General features: G+C 45.8%; 1 protein-coding gene across 2 annotated transcripts in view; it reads right to left on the minus strand.

The window, feature by feature from the left end:
* The window catches only part of BICDL1 (BICD family like cargo adaptor 1), a 95,375-nt gene that overhangs the window by 16,735 nt on the left and 61,222 nt on the right, over positions 1-17,418 (minus strand). For both annotated transcript variants that reach the window (XM_036081967.2, XM_036081962.2), the window contains exons 3-5: positions 9,018-9,134; positions 6,069-6,215; positions 159-338 (exon numbers count right to left, since the gene is read on the minus strand). In XM_036081967.2, coding sequence (XP_035937860.2) covers positions 159-338; positions 6,069-6,215; positions 9,018-9,134 — 444 coding nt within the window. The remainder of the gene's footprint in view (positions 1-158; positions 339-6,068; positions 6,216-9,017; positions 9,135-17,418) is intronic.

Below are 17,418 nucleotides of genomic sequence, written 5' to 3' on the forward strand. Positions count from 1 at the left end.
GGCTTCCGCAGGTGCAGGGCCACAGGCCCTCGCCGGGAGGAAGCTGAAATGGTATAGGCACTGGGGCCACAAGGAGGACAGACAGGCTCCCGCAGTCCGGGGCCCGCCCCCGCAATCCCTGGGCAACCTCGCATGCCAGAGGGACAGGACATCAGCACCTGCTCTCTCTCTTGCTCCAACTCCTCAGCCTCCATGCTCTGCTCTATCTCGGACAGGAGAGACGTGCTGGTGGTGGCGGAGCTGTGCAGGCTCCTCTCCTCTGTGAGCTCTTCCACCTTCACCTGCAGCTGCCGGGAGGAGAGCCGCGCCTCCTGGAGCTCCAGCTGGCTCTGATGCAGCTTTCAAAAGATACAACGGTGGGTGGGCCGCTCGGGAGGCTTCCCCCAACCAGAAACAAACACGAAAAACTGACCCCAAACCTGATTATGCTGCTACCTCCAACCACCAATGTACAGAAACACACAGAGGAGAGAACATGCTAGATTACATCAGGGGTGTGCAGGCAGCAAACTCCACATTTGGGAAATTCTGCGGGACAAACAGTTCAGCTTCTTCAATATATACATTTTAAGAAAAAAAGAAGAAAAGATAAAGGGGGAACCTATAGATTAAAAGAGACTCAAAAGACATATTATACCAACTGCAATGTGTAGGCCTATTTTAACTTGCATCTTGATTCAAGTAAAAAATGTAAAGAAACAATGATGACATTTATAAGACAGTTAAAAATTTGAACACTGGCTATTTGATATTAAGAAAATATTGCGGGGCACCTGGCTGGCTCAGTCAGGAGAGCGTGCGACTCTTGATCTTGGGGTCATGAGTTTGAGCCCCATCTTGGGCATGGAGCCTAATTAGAAAAATTAAAAATTTTTTAAGAAAGAAAATATTGCTTTTTTCCTTAAGTGTAATAGTCCTGTGGCTATGTTTTTTTTTTTTTTTTTTAAGATTTTATTTGAGAGAAAGAGAGGGAGAGAAAAAGCACAAGCAGGGGGAGTAGCAGAGGCAGAAGGAGAAGCAGACTCCCTGCTGAGCAGGGAGCCCAACACGAGGCTCGATCCCAGGATCCTGGGATCATGACCTCAGCTGAAGGCAGACGCTTAACTGACTAAGCCACCCAGGCATCCCCTATGGCTATGTTTTTTTGTTTTTGTTTTTTAAAGATTTTATTTATTTATTTGACAGAGACAGCCACAGCAAGAGAGGAAACGCAAGCAGGGGAGTGGGAGAGGGAGAAGCAGGCTTCCCACTGAGCAGGGAGCCCAATGCTGGGCTCGATCCCAGGACCCTGGGACCATGACCTGAGCCGAAGGCAGACGCTTAACTGACTAAGCCACCCAGGCATCCCCTGTGGCTATGTTTAAGTTCTTATCATTCTTTATTTACAGATGAAATTATAAAAATTCTGGGATTTACTTCAGAATAATACAAGAGAGAAGCAAGTAGATGTAATGATACCAAGTGCTGATGAGGATGTGGAGCATCTGGGACTCTCACTGCTGCTGGGAGTGAAGATGTACAACCACTCTGGGAAACCGGCAGTTTCTACTGGGTGAAATACACAGCTGTCCCATGACCCAGCAGTTCACTTTTAGGTGCAGATCCAACACAAATGGCTGTGTATGTGCACGCAAGACAAACAGGATGTCTACAGCACCATTATTCTTGAGAGCCACAAATGGGAAACAATCCAAATGCCAACAGAGAATGCAGAGAGTCCCATGCTGGAATACTATACAGCAGTGAAAAAAGAACACACTGCTACTCTATGCCATAACAGGGATGGATTTCAGAGACATAATGTCAAGCAAAACCAGGCATAAAACAATATGGAATTCATTTATAAAATATTCTAAAACTTCATCGAGACAGAAGAGATGAAGGCAGAAGAGGTGGTGTCAGGGTACTGACTGGGAAGCGTGAGAGGGAGGCCTGTAGGGTGCAGATAATGGGCTTTATCTTGATCTGGATCTGTTACACAGGGATGTACATTTGTAAAAATTCACTGGGCTGTCCACTTAAGATCTGTATGCTTTACTGTATGTATGTTGTATTTTAGTGAAAAAATTTAAGGGGAAAAGGGTTGTTTGGAAAGAAGCTGAGGGTAGGATTTGGTGTAACATTTGGGTAGAAATACCAAGAATTCCCAAACCCATGAGAAGAGAGGTCTCTGTACTTTCTGTGTCCTACCTCACAGTTTACAGAGAAGGCCCAAGCCTGGGAGGGGCTTACGGGGTGTGGGTGGCTCAGAGAGGGAGAGGGGTGCCCCAGGAGAGGGGACAGCAATGCAGCTATCACAACGTAAAGGCCAGGGCTCCTTCCCTCTCTCTTGCTGCCGCTACTTTACTCCTCTCTGCATTCTCTGGGGCCCCATCCCCGTGGGGTCCAAACAAGGCCCCGCTGCCTGGTGAGCTTACTACTGCTGAAAGTCGACGCCACCATGGCTGCTACGCGCCGTCCTCTCCTAGTGCACTCCACCGCTACGCTAGCTCAACACAACAGACCCTACCTGCAGAATGTTCATCTGCTCACTAACCGCTCTGCACATGTCCGCGGGTGACACCTGCACAAGAGCAAAGCTTCCTACTCCTGTATTTGTGGACTGCCCACCCCTCCCTTTTAAAAGATTTGCGGGGGAGAGGGGGCGAAAGAATTTCCTAGGATTTAACTTAAACTAATTTATCCTTTCATAACACAGGATTTCTGGGGTCGCCCCTGTTCATTTAAAAATAGAGCAGACACAGTTCTGTCTGTTCCAGACTGCTGGCCAGATAGGCTGCGGCTCCTGCAGAGGCAGACACTGGGCAGCAGTGGGTAGCGACCCCGAGCTCTGTAGTTCTCACGAGTGGAGCAAGCTGCCTTGCAGAGCCTCCAGCCCATCCTTTAGGTGCCCTAGGGCCTTGCCTCTGCTGGTCAGTATCGGACAAGGGCTGGCTGATAGCACCAGTGATCAGATGCGCCTTTACTAGGAAGAATCTGGAGCCTGGCTGCTCAGAGAATGAAAAAGGAATGGGCAAGCCTGCTCTGTCTGCATGGGTCCCATGGATCAGCAATACCTGCTGGTCCAGTGGGAACTCCTCCAGCCCCAGTTTTGAGAAAACTCAGAAGAAATCAGGGTTAAAAAAAAAAAAAAGAAGACATTCCTAGGAAGCATTTGGCACAATTATAAATGGCATACTAAGTTGGCAAAATGCTTTACAATTATTTTCTAGGCAACTCCACATACATCTCAGCAGGAGAAGTCCAGCTCAGACAAGTACAAGTTCTTATGCACTGGACAAAATTAGTTCAATTACTCATGTACACTCGAGGGTGCTTAATTAATTATAACAGCAAGAGAACAAAAGACCAGGACAGGTCTGCCCTCTCTGGTCAGTAACTGATCCACAAGCATATGCAGAAAAACCAAACCAGAGGAGTCTATTAAATATAAGAAACCTCTAAAATAAGAAATACCATCCTTTGTATAACAAAGATGACTAAATAAATAAAGAAGACACCAAATGCCTTACTTAGTTTAAGCTTACAATACTCATGCCCCTCAAGTTGACAGAGGTGGGAGCACCCTCCCATTTCTCACCGAGGGAACTAAGATGCTATGGTGTTAAGTGTCAGAGCAAAGTCTATACTGCAGACCATCTGCTTCCTGGGTCACCCCACAGAGTGGGGCCTATGCTTTCTGTTGATGAAATCCTGGGACAAGGCCCCTGCACACATCTGTAAGATGCCCAGGTGGGTATGAATCGTATAGGGCAGTTAAGTGGTCCTTAGAGGGACAAAATCCTTTACTGGGTATGAAGAGTTTAGCAAAATGTCCAGTTTTTTAATTTATTGGGTATTCAACAAATAATTTTTATACCTACTGTCAGTCTGAAAAAAAAATGAGAGCTGGAGTTGATCAGTGATTTAAAAATCTGAGCTGGACAGTAGAACCCCAACTACATGGTGGACTAGATTCAGGAGGGGCTACCCGGCTGTGCAGGCCTAATGCCCTGCCTACTCAGCCTTCTTCTCATCCTTTAGCTGAAACAAAGGATTAAAATCATGGAATTATACACATTCCAAGGCCACAAGCTCTACATTTTGCAAGTCTGATTGAGACCTGTCAACTACCACCTAAGCTGGCATTTTTATTTCTGTATCAGTACAGGCCATTTTAGCAATAACAAGGGCTTTCTGGAGGACACTGGTAATTAGCAGCAGCTTAAGGAAAATTTCGTATGAGCTGAAGGAAAAGAATCACAGAAAGGTGGGAAAGATAAGAATTCAGCCCATAAACACAGATTCTCCAAATCAAAGTGTGCACTGCCTGACTTGATATAGGCCATGCGGGGAGTGACACTCTCTCATTCTTGAAGAAGCCCAATCGGGAGAGAGCGGATGTGCAGATGGCAAGGCTGTGAATGTGGTGTGACCTGGGGCTCTTGCTGCACAGAGCGCACAGCCCACGGCATTAGCCAGGGGAACACTGGTCCTGCTCTTCCCTGTCCTTCGGTCCCCAATTCTTGGTTTGAAAAAAGGACTTATCATTTGTGAATTCAAGCTAGACTGAAAAGGTCTTTTAGGCAGGGGTCATTTCCGCATTTTTGTGTATTTCTTTTCCTTCTCCTCCATCCTCTACCTCAGTAACCTCAGGAGAGTGCCTTAATGGGATAAGAAATGCTGGCGAGACGCTGACTTGCAGAGGCAAGGGATGCGCTAGACGTTGTCACTGAGCACCACGTGAAGAAGGCGGGAGGCTCCAATTTCAATTCTACCAAGGACTTACTATACTACTTTGGTAAATGATTCACTTTTTTCTAAGCCTCAGTTTTAGAATGTTTGCAAAAGCACTCCGTACCCTGTAAAGAAGTATACAAACATTCACCACTATTAACCACCGTCAACCTTAGAATATGAGTCAACTCCCTTCCATCTTGTAAACAGCTGTGAGGCTTTAGCCAGCATCATTTTCTATTCAACATTTATGGAGGTCCTACTGCATGCAACGTTCCAAGCTGAAGGTGCAAAAAACCTGGAGGGTGGAAAACTGCTCATTTGCCCTTAAAGAGTTTAATCACTCAGGTGGCAGCTTAGCTGACGGTGTCAATAACAAGCTATGTTAGCCTAAGATGTTTCCTTATCCCACATCCTAGAGTCTTCCTCAACAGCCGACCGCTGAGCCCAGTGGGGCCTGCCATGGCCTGGTCTTTGGGGAGGAACCTGCCTGGTGCTCCCACACATTTGGCTGACCACCCCCACACGAACGACACTGTTGCAATCTCCCCCACTGCCTGGCACCCTCAGAGGGTGCCCAAGGGAAGTGGTGGGTGCACTCTTAGCCACTGGCCCCAGGTGTGCCTAGGCCGCTTTGGCAAAGCCGCCTTTGTAGCAGATGTCACACTCTGTTTCTGGGGAGGCTAGGGGCAATTATCTTTTTTTTAGGGGGTTGTCAAGTGTGAGCCTGGGGATTCAGCTGAGGACTGGTGGCAGGTCCCAGATAAGGACAAATATGGCCATGAAGCGATTTCCTTTAGGAAGGAAAAAGAGGCCAATTAGGTTCACAAAGGGTCAGCCTATGTCTCTTCTAGCAACTGTTAGAAGCAGGATATAAGTCCTGCTGTGTTCAGCGGGCAGCTTCTTGATTTCTGCTCAGTGCAAGCTGACTAAATGCATCAGCCTGGGAAAGCAGCAGCAGAGAGAATTGTGAGCAAGCACAGAAAGTCACAGGCTCCCTCTGAAACCTCTGGCAGGTTTCACAAACCCTAGGAGGCAGAATGACACTCCTCATGTTCCAGTCATGTTAACAGCCCAGAAAGAACTCTCTGAAACTGCTCCAGGGGCCAGTGGCTCAGAACAAATGGGAAGGATGACCTGTGGGTAGCGATGCATTTGATTTCGGCAGAGCCAGACTGGCCAAGTTTGTGAGTGCCCAAGGAGAACAACAACAGGGCCAAAAGAGAGACCTCAGCTTTACCCTCTCCTGAGCCCTACGGTGGTGCTGGCCCCTCAGCTTTCCTTCTGGCTGGGCAGCTACATGCTCCTTTCCTCTGGCCCGGCTCTGCAGGGCAGCTTCTCTGCCTCAGTACCTGCAGGTCTTTGTCATGGCCTTGCCTCTCCAGGATCAGCACCCGGTCCTGGAGCTCCTCCACAGTCCCCTGGAGCAGGTCGTTCTCCTCTAAGGTGGTCCTGAGACGATGCTCCAGCTCCCGTTTCCGATCCGACAGCATCTTGATCTGAAAGGGTGGAGTCATAGGGGTGGTGTGCAGTTACACCCAGGCTGATGAGTAGGAAGGGAGGAACTAGCCCCAAACATGAAGGCAGGTGTCTCCCCAAGTGCTCTGCCCAGGGGCCTGGTGCCCCATCTCTGAGAGAACAGTTGTGAACTCCCAAGCTGCAGAGAAAGCCCCTCCCTCCTAGAAACCTGTCTGGGAAGGGGTGGGAGATGAGCTTTGGGGAAGCTGGAATATGGGATGCCAGGCAGAGGAAGGGAAGGTCAGTGTTCTGGAAATTCCACAGATAAGATAGAGAAGGGCTCCACCTTGCCTGCCCATAACTTCACCTCAACCCCACAATTTATGGGGGAGTGGAACCCAACCTGTGGTTCCATCCTTCCTTCTCAAGTCATGGGCGCAGGAAAATGCCTGAGATAGCCTCTTGAGCTGCGGTCTTGTCATACTTTTACGGCTCTCTTCTGTACTTTCCCCCACTGCTAAAGGGTCTGGCTCTAGAGGTTGCAGTTCAGACCCGGTGTCCCAAGTTAATGGGGGAGCCGGCAGGGTACAGAAACAAAGTAGTGCCTGCCTCAGCCTGTGTCCTGGAAGCAACAGGACACGGACACAAGTGAGTAACTGATTTTACTCAAAGTGTCTTTTTGCCTGAGCAAGTCATTTGTGAATAGGAGCAATTTCACTCCTTTTATTAAACAGGCTGATGTGTTTGTACACTGCATATCTAGCCAGTCTCAAGAGATATAAATCTTTTAGGAAGGCCTGTCTAGTATCTTCAATGTCAGTGAGAAAACAAAGGAAAAGAGGAAAGAGATGCCAAGTCTTCTGGCCGCAAGGTCTGTAGACTCAGGGGCTGGGCTGGCACTTCACAAGACCAGCGATGCTTCACCCCAAGAACACTGTCCTGCTAAGGGGCCACGGAAGCCTTCCCAAGTCCGGCATGAAGGTCCCACTGGCTCCTGTCTATCAGTTCCCTGCTGGACTCATCGCTCACCCGGCTTCTTGCTCCCAACATGGTTAAGATGTTCTCCACACTCTCCAGTTTGGCTTGGAGAACAATACATTAAGGAGACCAACCTCCGACCCTTTCCTGGGGAGATTTTGAAATGAATGTGTAATGTGTCTGAGGTTCTCTGAAATCCACCTTTCCCTCTGTTTTTTGTCTGTTCTCGCTCTCCACGCTAGAATTCTGTTCAGAGGGCACAGATCTTCCCTGGCCACCAATCAATCAGATAGGATGCTGTCCTGGGGAAATGAAGTATGTGGCCTTTGTCCAGAGAGATCAGGTATCTGGCCAAACAAAGAAATACTGTCTCAAGTGTGCACCTGGGTGAGGGACAAAAAGGAATAAGTCTCTACTGTGAATGGGGCCACTATTCCCCACATTGAAGCATGTTACCCACGTGAAGGAATTCTTACTCTAGCTGATTTTCATTTAAATACCCTCTGACCTTTATATTTTCCTTCCATGAATAATCTTTGTTTCTCAAGTTCCACACAGTGAAATAATGAGGTTCTGATAGACAATCCTGGTCCCTTAAAAAAAACTTAGAAGTTCAGAGCTACATGAAGTAATGTGCTTGACCAACTTCATAGATTGGCTTTTTAAAGTAGCAGTGTTACTGGATGAAGCAAGGCATCGACACTCCATCACCCCACCCTATATACCCTGAAACTTGTGACCAAATCTGCCAATTAACATTCCTGGGAATGACCCTGAGTCACGAGGGTCTGAAAATAGTAATCAGAGGGGAGAGGAAAACAGGCAACTCGAAGGAGTCAGAGCTTGGCAAAGGCAGTTGAATGGCAAGTCATGCACACAAGTGGTCACAGACAGGCATGCCAAACCCCACCAGAACCAACTACTTACTTCAAGAACCTGCTGCTCAATACCAGTAGTATTTCCAAGGGAAGGGAGAAAGGAAGGGAATGACAGGCAGGAGAAAAGAGAAGATATTGACAGATTTTAGGAAAAACATCTTCAGGTCATTTCCAAAGCAGGGGAGCAGCCATCTGGGTTTCTCTGGGCCTGACCACACTTACTGATTCCTTAACCACAGTGGGGGTGTGATTCAGCTGGCCCTAGCCTATCCCTTCAGGTGTAACTTAGCCAAAGGATTGCTGTCCAGACAATCGGCTTAGGGGCCCTCAGGATCAGATTAGGTGGAATCCTCTGGGAAAGGGGGAGACCCCATTTGGGCTGGTGATAGGACTCCCCTTTTCTCACCTCCCACAACTGGGTTCTCACAGAGTTGTCCCCTAAGTGCTACTTTTTCTTTCCCTCTGGCCCACTGAGGGCCATAGACCCTGCCTGCCATGCTCTGGCTCATACATTCCGCACAGAGTGCTTTCCATGTATTAACTCAACAAACACAACAACCCTATGAAGTAGCTACTTCTATTACTCTCATTTTGTACGTGAGAATATAATAGGTCCCATTAAGGTGGACTGAACTGGACCTAAATAGAATAGAGCAAGGGAAAATTCTCTTTCCCATCTTCTATTTAGGATTGGCAAGAATGTTTTTGGACCGATCAACATATTCTGTAAAAGTAGGTCATTCATGATTTCAACACACTCAGCAATAACTGAGCAACCTTATTCTTCCAGACAAGAGGCTACCCAGTGGAACATGAATCAAGTGCTCCCCATTTAGTTTCTCACAGATACATCTCTCTTTAGAGATTTTTAGATAGGGCAGGGTTTTGTTTCCCAATTCAGAGGACTCCTTATCCAAAAGATCTAGTGCAGCGCCTCAGTGAGAAAAGCACTTCCATCTCCAAGCACCACCACACGGGGAGGCTCACCTCAGCCTGAAGGCTTTCAAGCCTGATGATGTGCTGGTTGGTTGACGAGTTTTTCTCCCGGAAGTCTTCTCGGAGGGCATGGACTTGCATGGAGAGTTGTCTCTCGACTTCTGATGCCTGCAAGCAGAGGAGGCCTTCAGGGGGGATTCAGAGGCTGTGCAAAGGGAGTCTGTTAAGATTTTTCTGCCTTTCGTTTCCCAAGCTTCTCTGCAACTTCCTACTCTGTAAGGAGTATAGGATGGAGTATAGGATGAAATGCTGGCTTCCCACCCCTGGTCCATGTGTTCCCTCGTGCTCAAACAAGACCAACCCCCATCTCTACTTCCACCACAGATGAGTCTGTCTCGGTAAAGACCGTTTTGCTAGTCAGAGCAAACAGGCCTAGGAATAGTAAGCTCCCAAATGTTCAATATCGTCATTATTACTCTGTACACGGCAGAAGCTCAGCAAACATCTACTAAATTAAGAGAAAGTCTCAGTGTTTTACATAAAAGAGTAAGAGATAAACCTACTACCTTAGAAACTCCTTTATTTCTCTCTTAGAATTTACTTATTTATATTCTCTCATTCCTTTATTTCCTCAGCAGGGCCAAGGTAAATCATCTCTGTCTCCATTTCTCATTTCTATTCAACATGGGCACCATTTGAAGTTCCCTGTCATGTCTGTTAAGATTTTTTTTTTTTAATTTTTAAAAGATTTTTTAAAAAAGATTTTATTTATTTATTTGACAGAGAGAAACACAGCAAGAGAGGGAACACAAGCAGGTGGAGTGGGAGAGGGAGAAGCAGCTTCCCTTGGAGCAGGGAGCCCGATGCAGGGCTTGATCCCAGGACCCTGGGATCATGACCTGAGCGGAAAGCAGACGCTTAACGACTGAGCCACCCAGGCGCTCCTTAAAAGATTTTTATTTGAGAGAAAGAGAGGGAGAAGCAGACTCTCCACTGAGCATGGAACCCTACATGGGACCTGATCTCAGGACCCTAGGATCATGACCTGAGCTGAAGGCAGATGCTTAACCGACTGAGCCACACAGGCGCCCTGTTAAGAATTTTTTTTTTTTAAGATTTTACTTTCAAGTAATCTCTATACCCGGCATGGGGCTTGAACTCACAGCCCCGGCATCAAGAGTCGCACACTCCACCAACTGAGCCAGCCAGGCGCCCCAATGTCTGTTAAGATTTTTGCCATTCAATCCTCAAGGACATCTTTTGCAACTTTTAATTCTCTGGGGAACGCTGGCTGAGGCACTTATTTCCCACCCTAATCCATTTATTCTCTAATGTTCCAACACAGCAAAACACCAAATACATTTAGTGTATCAGCACCTTCTCTTGAATATACAGGAGAGTATTCTGAAAGAATGCTTCCTTGATAAGATTTGAACTCTAGTCTTTCTCAAGGAGTCCCAGCCCAGCTCCCAGTGTGTACTGGCCCTGAACACTGCCCAGGAGAGAGAAGAGCCACAGGATAGGTTAATTAACTGCCTCAGTGCTTTTTTGAGGCCAGAAAGGGGTCAGTAAGCTTTATGAGTTCTTGGGAGAGATCACTGTGTGCTGAAATGATTAGGAGGTGGGATGGTTAATAATGTTGATATGGTAGGCTAGCTGTTCAGTGAGGCTCTCACATTAAGAGATACGTGTCCGATAGTTGTTCTTTTTCTTAAACTTAAAAAAAAAGAGATGTATTTATTTATTTTAGAAAGAGTGAGCGAAGGTTGGAGGAGTGACAGAGGGAGAGAATCCCCAGGCAAACTCCCTGCCGAGCATGGAGCCCACGCAGGGCTCAATCTTATGACCCTGAGATCATGACCTGAGCTGAAACCAAGAGTCAGACACTCAACTGACTGAGCCACCCAGGCACCCCTCAATAGTTGTTTTTATCTTCAACTGCTATATAAGTAACTGTCCATCTTTGCTTTGGTCCCATAGATTCAATAAATGTTGCTCCCCTGAACTAGATGGCAATGTAAGAATCTCAGCCTATAGTTCTAATTTTTACAGTTACAAAACACACAACAAAATAAAACCAAACCACCTCTTTTTCCTTATTCTAAATTTAATTTCAGACACCACCAGCTTGTTTTAGTTTTCTTAATCACTTAGAAAGAGTGTTAGTCATCCTTGCCTAAAATAACATTAGTGATATGTACTGAGTATTTACTATGTGCCAAGAATTGTGCTAAATGCTTTAAATGCATTATCTCAATTGTCATAACCAAAGTACTGCTTATCACGCTCAATTTACTAATGAGGGAACAGGCTCAGGGAAGTGAAGGAACTTGCCATTTTCTCAGTAAATGATGGCATCAAAATGGTAAACTTGTCAAAATGGGTTATCTTGTCTCCAAATTAGGACTTCAATACAGGCATACCCTGTTTGGATGCCCTTCGCTTTACTGTACTTTGCAGATACTGTGTTCTTTCCAAATTGGAGGTTTGTGACAACCTGCATTGAGCAAGTCTACCATTGCTAGTTTGCCAACAGCATTTGCTCACTTTGTGTCTCATGTGTTGCATTTTGGTAATTCTTGCAGTATTTCAGACTTCTCCATTATTACTATATTTCTTCTGGCAATCTGTGACCTGTGATCTCTGATGTTACTATGGTAGTTATTTTGGGGTGCCACGAAACATGCCCGCAGGAGACGGCGAACTTAATCAATAAACGTTGAGTGTGTTCTGACTTCTCCACTGCTCTCCTGGCGGCCACTCCCCCGTCTCTCGCCCTCTCCTCAGACCTCCGCATTCCCTGAGACACAGCAATGTTGACATCAGGCCTCTAAGTGCGCAAGTAAAAGGAAGAGTTGCACATCTCGTCACTTTAAATCCAAAGCTAGAAACGATTAAGCTTAGTGAAGAAGGCACGTCAAAAGCCAAAAGGTGCCAAAAGCTAGGCCTCTTGCACCAACCGGTAGCCAAGTGGCAGATGCAAAGGAAGAGATCCTGAAGGAAATGACAAGTGCTACTCTGGGGAACACACGAATGATAAGGAAAGAAAACAGCCTTCCTGCTGACCTGGAGAAACTGTGCGTGGTCTGGATGGAAGCTCAGACCTGGCACAACACTCCCCGAAGCCAAAGCGAACCCAGAGCAAGGCCCTAACTCCCTTCCATTCTGTGAAGGCTGAGAGAGGTGAGGAGGCTGCAGAAGAAACGTCTGAAGCTAGCCGAGGTTGGTTCACGAGGTTTAAGGAAAGAAGCCATCTCCATAACACAGAAGTGCAAGGTGAAGCAGCAGGTGCTCGTGTAGAAGCTGCACCAAGCTCTCCAGAAGACCCAGCTAAGATCATCCATGAAGGTGGCCACGCCCAACAACAGATTTTCAGTGTCGATGTTAAGAGCCTACTTTCGGAGGAAGATGCCATGTAGGACTTTGGTAGCTAGAGAGGAGAAGTCAGTGCCTGGCTTCCAAGCTGCAAAGGACAGGCTGACTCTCTTGTGAGGGGCTAATGCAGCTGGTGTCTCTGAGTGGAAGCCACTTACCATTCTGAAAATCCTAGGGCCCTGAAGCATGATGCTAAATCTAATCCGCCCGTGCTCTGTAAATGGGTCAACAAAGCCTGGGTGACAGCGCATCTGTTTACAACAAGACTGCCTGAATATTTCAAGCCAGCTGTTGAGACCTGCTGCTCAGAAAAAAAGAGATGCCTTTCAGAATATCACTGCTCATTGGCAGTGCACCTGGTCACCCGAGAGCTCTGATGGAGTGGAGATGTACGAGATTAATGATGTTTTCATGCCTGCTAACACAGCATCCATTCTGCCGCCCGGGGACCAAGGAGTCATTTCAACTTTCAGGCCTTATTATTTGAGAAATATATTTGAAAGGCTCGAGCTGCCGTAGATAGTGCGTCCTCTGATGGGTCTGGGCAAAGTAAATTAGAAACCTTCTGGAAGGGGTTCACCATTCTAGAGAACACTAAGAACATTCCTGATTCACGGGAGAGGTCAAAATAGCAATGTTAACAGAGTGTGGAAGAGGTCGACCCAACCTTCGTGGAGGACTTGGAGGGGTGAGGGGTTCAAGACTTCGGTGGAGGAAGTAGCTGCAGATGGGGTGGGAACAGCAAGAGAACTAGAATTAGACGTGGAGCCTGAAGATGGGACTGAATTGCTAGAAACTCGTGATAAAACTTGAAGCGATGAGGAGTTGCTTCTCGTGGATGAGCAGAGAAGGTGGTGTCTGGAGGTGGAATCTACTCCTGGTGAGGATGCTGTCAAGACTGTTGACACGACGACAAAGCACTCAGAACGTTCCACACACTCAGTCGATAAAGCAGCAGCAGGGCTGGAGAGGACGGACTCCAAGTTTGAAAGAAGTTCTGCAGTGGGTAAAATGCTATCAAACACCACTGCCTGCTACAGAGAAATCGTTCGTGAAAGGGAGAGTCAATTGATGTGGCAAACGTCGTGTTATCTTATTTTAAGAAACTACCACAGCCTCCCCAGCCTTCAGCAGCCACCACCCCGATCAGTCAGCAGCCATCAACAGCGAGGCAAGACCCTCCACCAGCAGAAAGAGGACTCGCTGAAAGCTCAGATGATGGTTAGCATTTTTTAGCAATAAAGTATTTTTAAGCTGAGATACGTAAGTTTGTTTGGACATAATGCTACTGCACACTTAACAGATTATGTGTAGTGTAAATACAACTCTTATGTGCACTGGAAAACCAAAAAATTCATTTTACTCGCTTTAATGTGGTATTGGCTTCTTTGTGGTGCCCTGGAACTGAACCTGTGGTATCTCTGAGGTAGAACTGTACTGCTTTTTTGTACCTTGAAAACAGTTTTTCCTGTTTCTGTGTCCCACTATTAAAACCAAACTTTTAGCAGTTTAACCAGTCCAAGTTATCAAGGCTTTTTTTCTTTGTTTTCTCCTTCTTCTTTAATGCTAAGAAATTTTAAGACTCTCGAAATTTCTTCTAATAGAATTTAGGGCTCATAAGGAAAATTCCCTCTAACAGATGCTGCAATTTGATTGCCTGTACTGAATTCAACTGGCTATCAGGGTTTCAAATAGGTTTAGGTTTGCAAAAAGCACTGGGTAATTCAGGTAGCTGACCTTATTCTGAATATCACCAGCTTGACAGGAATCGTGAGACTTAGTTAACTAAGGCACCGAGATGCTCTGAAGGCGGTCAGGTAGCCCAAGCTGTATTAGAGACGCTCTTGGACACTAGTCTCCTCTCAAAGTGATCTTCCTAGAGGTAAAAATGGTCTCTTCCTATCAGGTAGCCTGACTCCAGAGTCTGAGCTCTTAACCACTAAGCTATAATGTGTCTCCTCTAAATGTCTGACTCCTCCAATGTGCCCAGGGATGTAATATTCACAAAGGCTTTTAACCTACATCTCTTATTTGAATCGCTGGCCTTTTTTTGCAGACAAGGAGGTAGAGGGTGAGAAAAAGTGGCAATGCCTTGGTCTTGGGCTTCACAGTTCTGTGCTCTCCTACCACATATAGCTACCTCTAGCCACATGGCCAATCATTTGCCTGTTATGGTGATGGAGGGGATGCATCACTCAGAGTGATAAACCTACTACCATTTGCAAGAGCTAATGCACCGCTCTAAGTAAATTATTTTCTTCTTCTTTAGAGATGACCCTGGCTCAGATCTTTAGACCTAACAGAATGATTATTATTTATGTGCAGAAATAGCTAATAATCTCTTAAGCTTGTACATAACTCTAATATTCTAGATGCTTTTCTGCAAAGCCAGTCCTAGCTCCATAATGAATTCCAGGCCATCTTTGAAGTTCCTCAAGTAGCAGAGTTAGCCAGGACAAAAGTGGTCTCTCTGAAGGAATTTGCTCTGCTCCTGAGAGGAGGGATAGAACAATGGAAAGAAAAGAAGTTGAGTCAGATGATCAGGGTTAGAGTTCCTATCCTACTATATATATGTGTGTGTATACAAGTTATAGGAGTCATTTAACCTGAGTCTCACTTAGCCAAATTACAGACCTACTCCTCTTTTCCATACTACCAGGAAAAGGGCAGATCTAAAGGATGCCCTTGTCTCTATTTCTAATTCAGGACTTTGTGAGATTGAGTTGAATCACTAAGTTTAGGAAATAAAGGATGGAAAGAAGTATCACAAGGCATACAAATTTAGGACAATTGTGGGAAATGGTAAAAGATCCAAGGATCAGTGGTCTTTCTGCCTTTTGTTTTGTTTTGTTTTAAACAAGGTGCTACTGAGAACACCGTGTGAATGTTACAGGGTGCCATCATATGCACAGTCCACTTCTGGGGTTTGCACTGAGAACAGCCTGTTAAGTGACTTGGCCAACATCATGGAGGTGGTGGGTCAAGCTAAAAAATATGGAGAAACACAGAAATATTTGGCAGCCATATCTTTTAGTTCTGCTCTCCTGGTGGCCTTTCAAAGCTATTCAATAGCCAGAGAATATTCAGGAGTCATACCCCTCCTGGAGATACAGATTTTCCTACTTCTAGTTTTGGGGCAGCACTCATGGCTCTGAAACCTTTTTTGGTGATCGTGGTAGGGGGCTTAATATTAGGACAATTCAGGGGACACCTGGGTGGCTCAGTCGGTTAAGCCGCTGCCTTCGGCTCAGGTCATGATCCCAGGGTCCTGGGATTGAGCCCCGCATCGGGCTCCCTGCTCAGCGGGGAGCCTGCTTCTCCCTCTGCCTCTGCCTGCCTCTCCCTCTGCCTCTGCCTGCCTCTCTGCCTACTTGTTCTCTCTCTCTGTCAAATAAATAAATAAAATCTATATAAAAAAAATTAGGACAATTCAGTTATCTTTCTTTTTTTTTAAGATCTATTTATTTATTTGAGAGAGAGGGAGCGCACACATGTGGGTAGAGGGGCAGAGGGAGAGAATCTCAAGCACACTACCCACTGAGCGTTGAGCCTGGTGCAGGGCTCAGTTCCATGACCGATGAGATCATGACCTGAGGGCACCTGGGTGGCTCAGTTGTTAAGCGTCTGCCTTCGGCTCAGGTCATGATCCCAGGGTCCTGGGATCAAGCCCCGAGTCAGGCTCCCTGCTCAGCAGGAAGTCTGCTTCTCCCTCTCTTACTCCCCCTGCTTGTGTTCACTCTCTTGCTGTCTTTCTCTGTCAAATAAGTAAATAAAATCTTTAAAAAAAAAAAAATCTTTAAAAAATAAAAAAAGAGATCATGACCTGAGTCGAAATCATGAGTCGGATGCTTAACCGACTGAGCCACCCACGCGCCCCACCCTATTCAGTCTTATAGTAGAAAATGGCAGGGACTTACACAGCTGATTTCCCAAAATGATGATTCTGGCTACTGTGCCTGATTAAGCAGCTAGTAACAGCTGTGGCAAAACATGACCTCTGTAATCGTAGGCGAATATAAGAAAGATTGTATAATTTTAGTTCAGGTATTCTTTGCTTTTTGAAATCAAAATTTTTCCCCATAATAAGAGTAACAAATGTTCAGAGTAAAAATAGAGGATTTAACTGAAAGTTAAAGGACTGAAATGAGTTACAGTCCCCACTTATCCCTTTATCATCAGTGCCACGCCACTCTCCAGTGAGATCTTTAGTATCATTCCTATTACAGATATCACATGTGAGTCCTAGAAATTGTCTATTCATATCTAAAACATTACACAAAGGTTTGCCTTTAAAAATACATATAGGGCCCGTGGTGGCTCAGTCAGTTCAGCATCCAACTCTTAATCTCAGCTCAGGTCTTGATCTCAGGGTTGTGAGTTCAAGCCCCACACTGGGCTCCATGCTGGGCGTGGAGCCTACTTTAAAAACAAACAAATAAACAAACAAACATATATGTATTTTAACATCTTTCCATGTCAATATATAGATCTACCTTATCCTTTGTAACAACTGTCTGTGTTTAGTTATGTGAATATAACATAATTTATTTAACGAATTCTTACTAATAAACATTTAGAGTGGTCCAATTCTTTGCTATTATAAACATTGCTGCAGAAAACATCCTTGCTTAACCATCTTTGTGCTTGTGGGAGAATATCCGATAAGTGAATAAATTCCTAAAAGTGGCATTGCTAGGTAAAAAGGTATGCATATTCACTTTTTTTTAAAAAGATTTTATTTATTTGACAGAAAGAGACAACGAGAGAGGGAACACAAGCAGGGGGAGTGGGAGAGGGAGAAGCAGGCTTCCCGCTGAGCATGGAGCCCAATGCAGGGCTCGATTCCAGGACCCTGGGATCATGACCTGAGCCGAAGGCAGCCGCTTAACCGACTGAACCACCCAGGTACCCCTGCATATTCACTTTGATAGGTATCGCCAAACCACCCCCCAAAAACATTGCACCAGTTTATATCCCCACAGAGTACAAATATGCCTGCTTCTCAGCACCTTGCCACCAATGGGTATTATGAAACATCTTAATCTTTAGATACTTATTTCTTTTTTTTCTTTTTTTT

Source organism: Halichoerus grypus, chromosome 13 (genome assembly GCF_964656455.1).
Source record: "Halichoerus grypus chromosome 13, mHalGry1.hap1.1, whole genome shotgun sequence".
NCBI lineage: Eukaryota > Metazoa > Chordata > Mammalia > Carnivora > Phocidae > Halichoerus > Halichoerus grypus.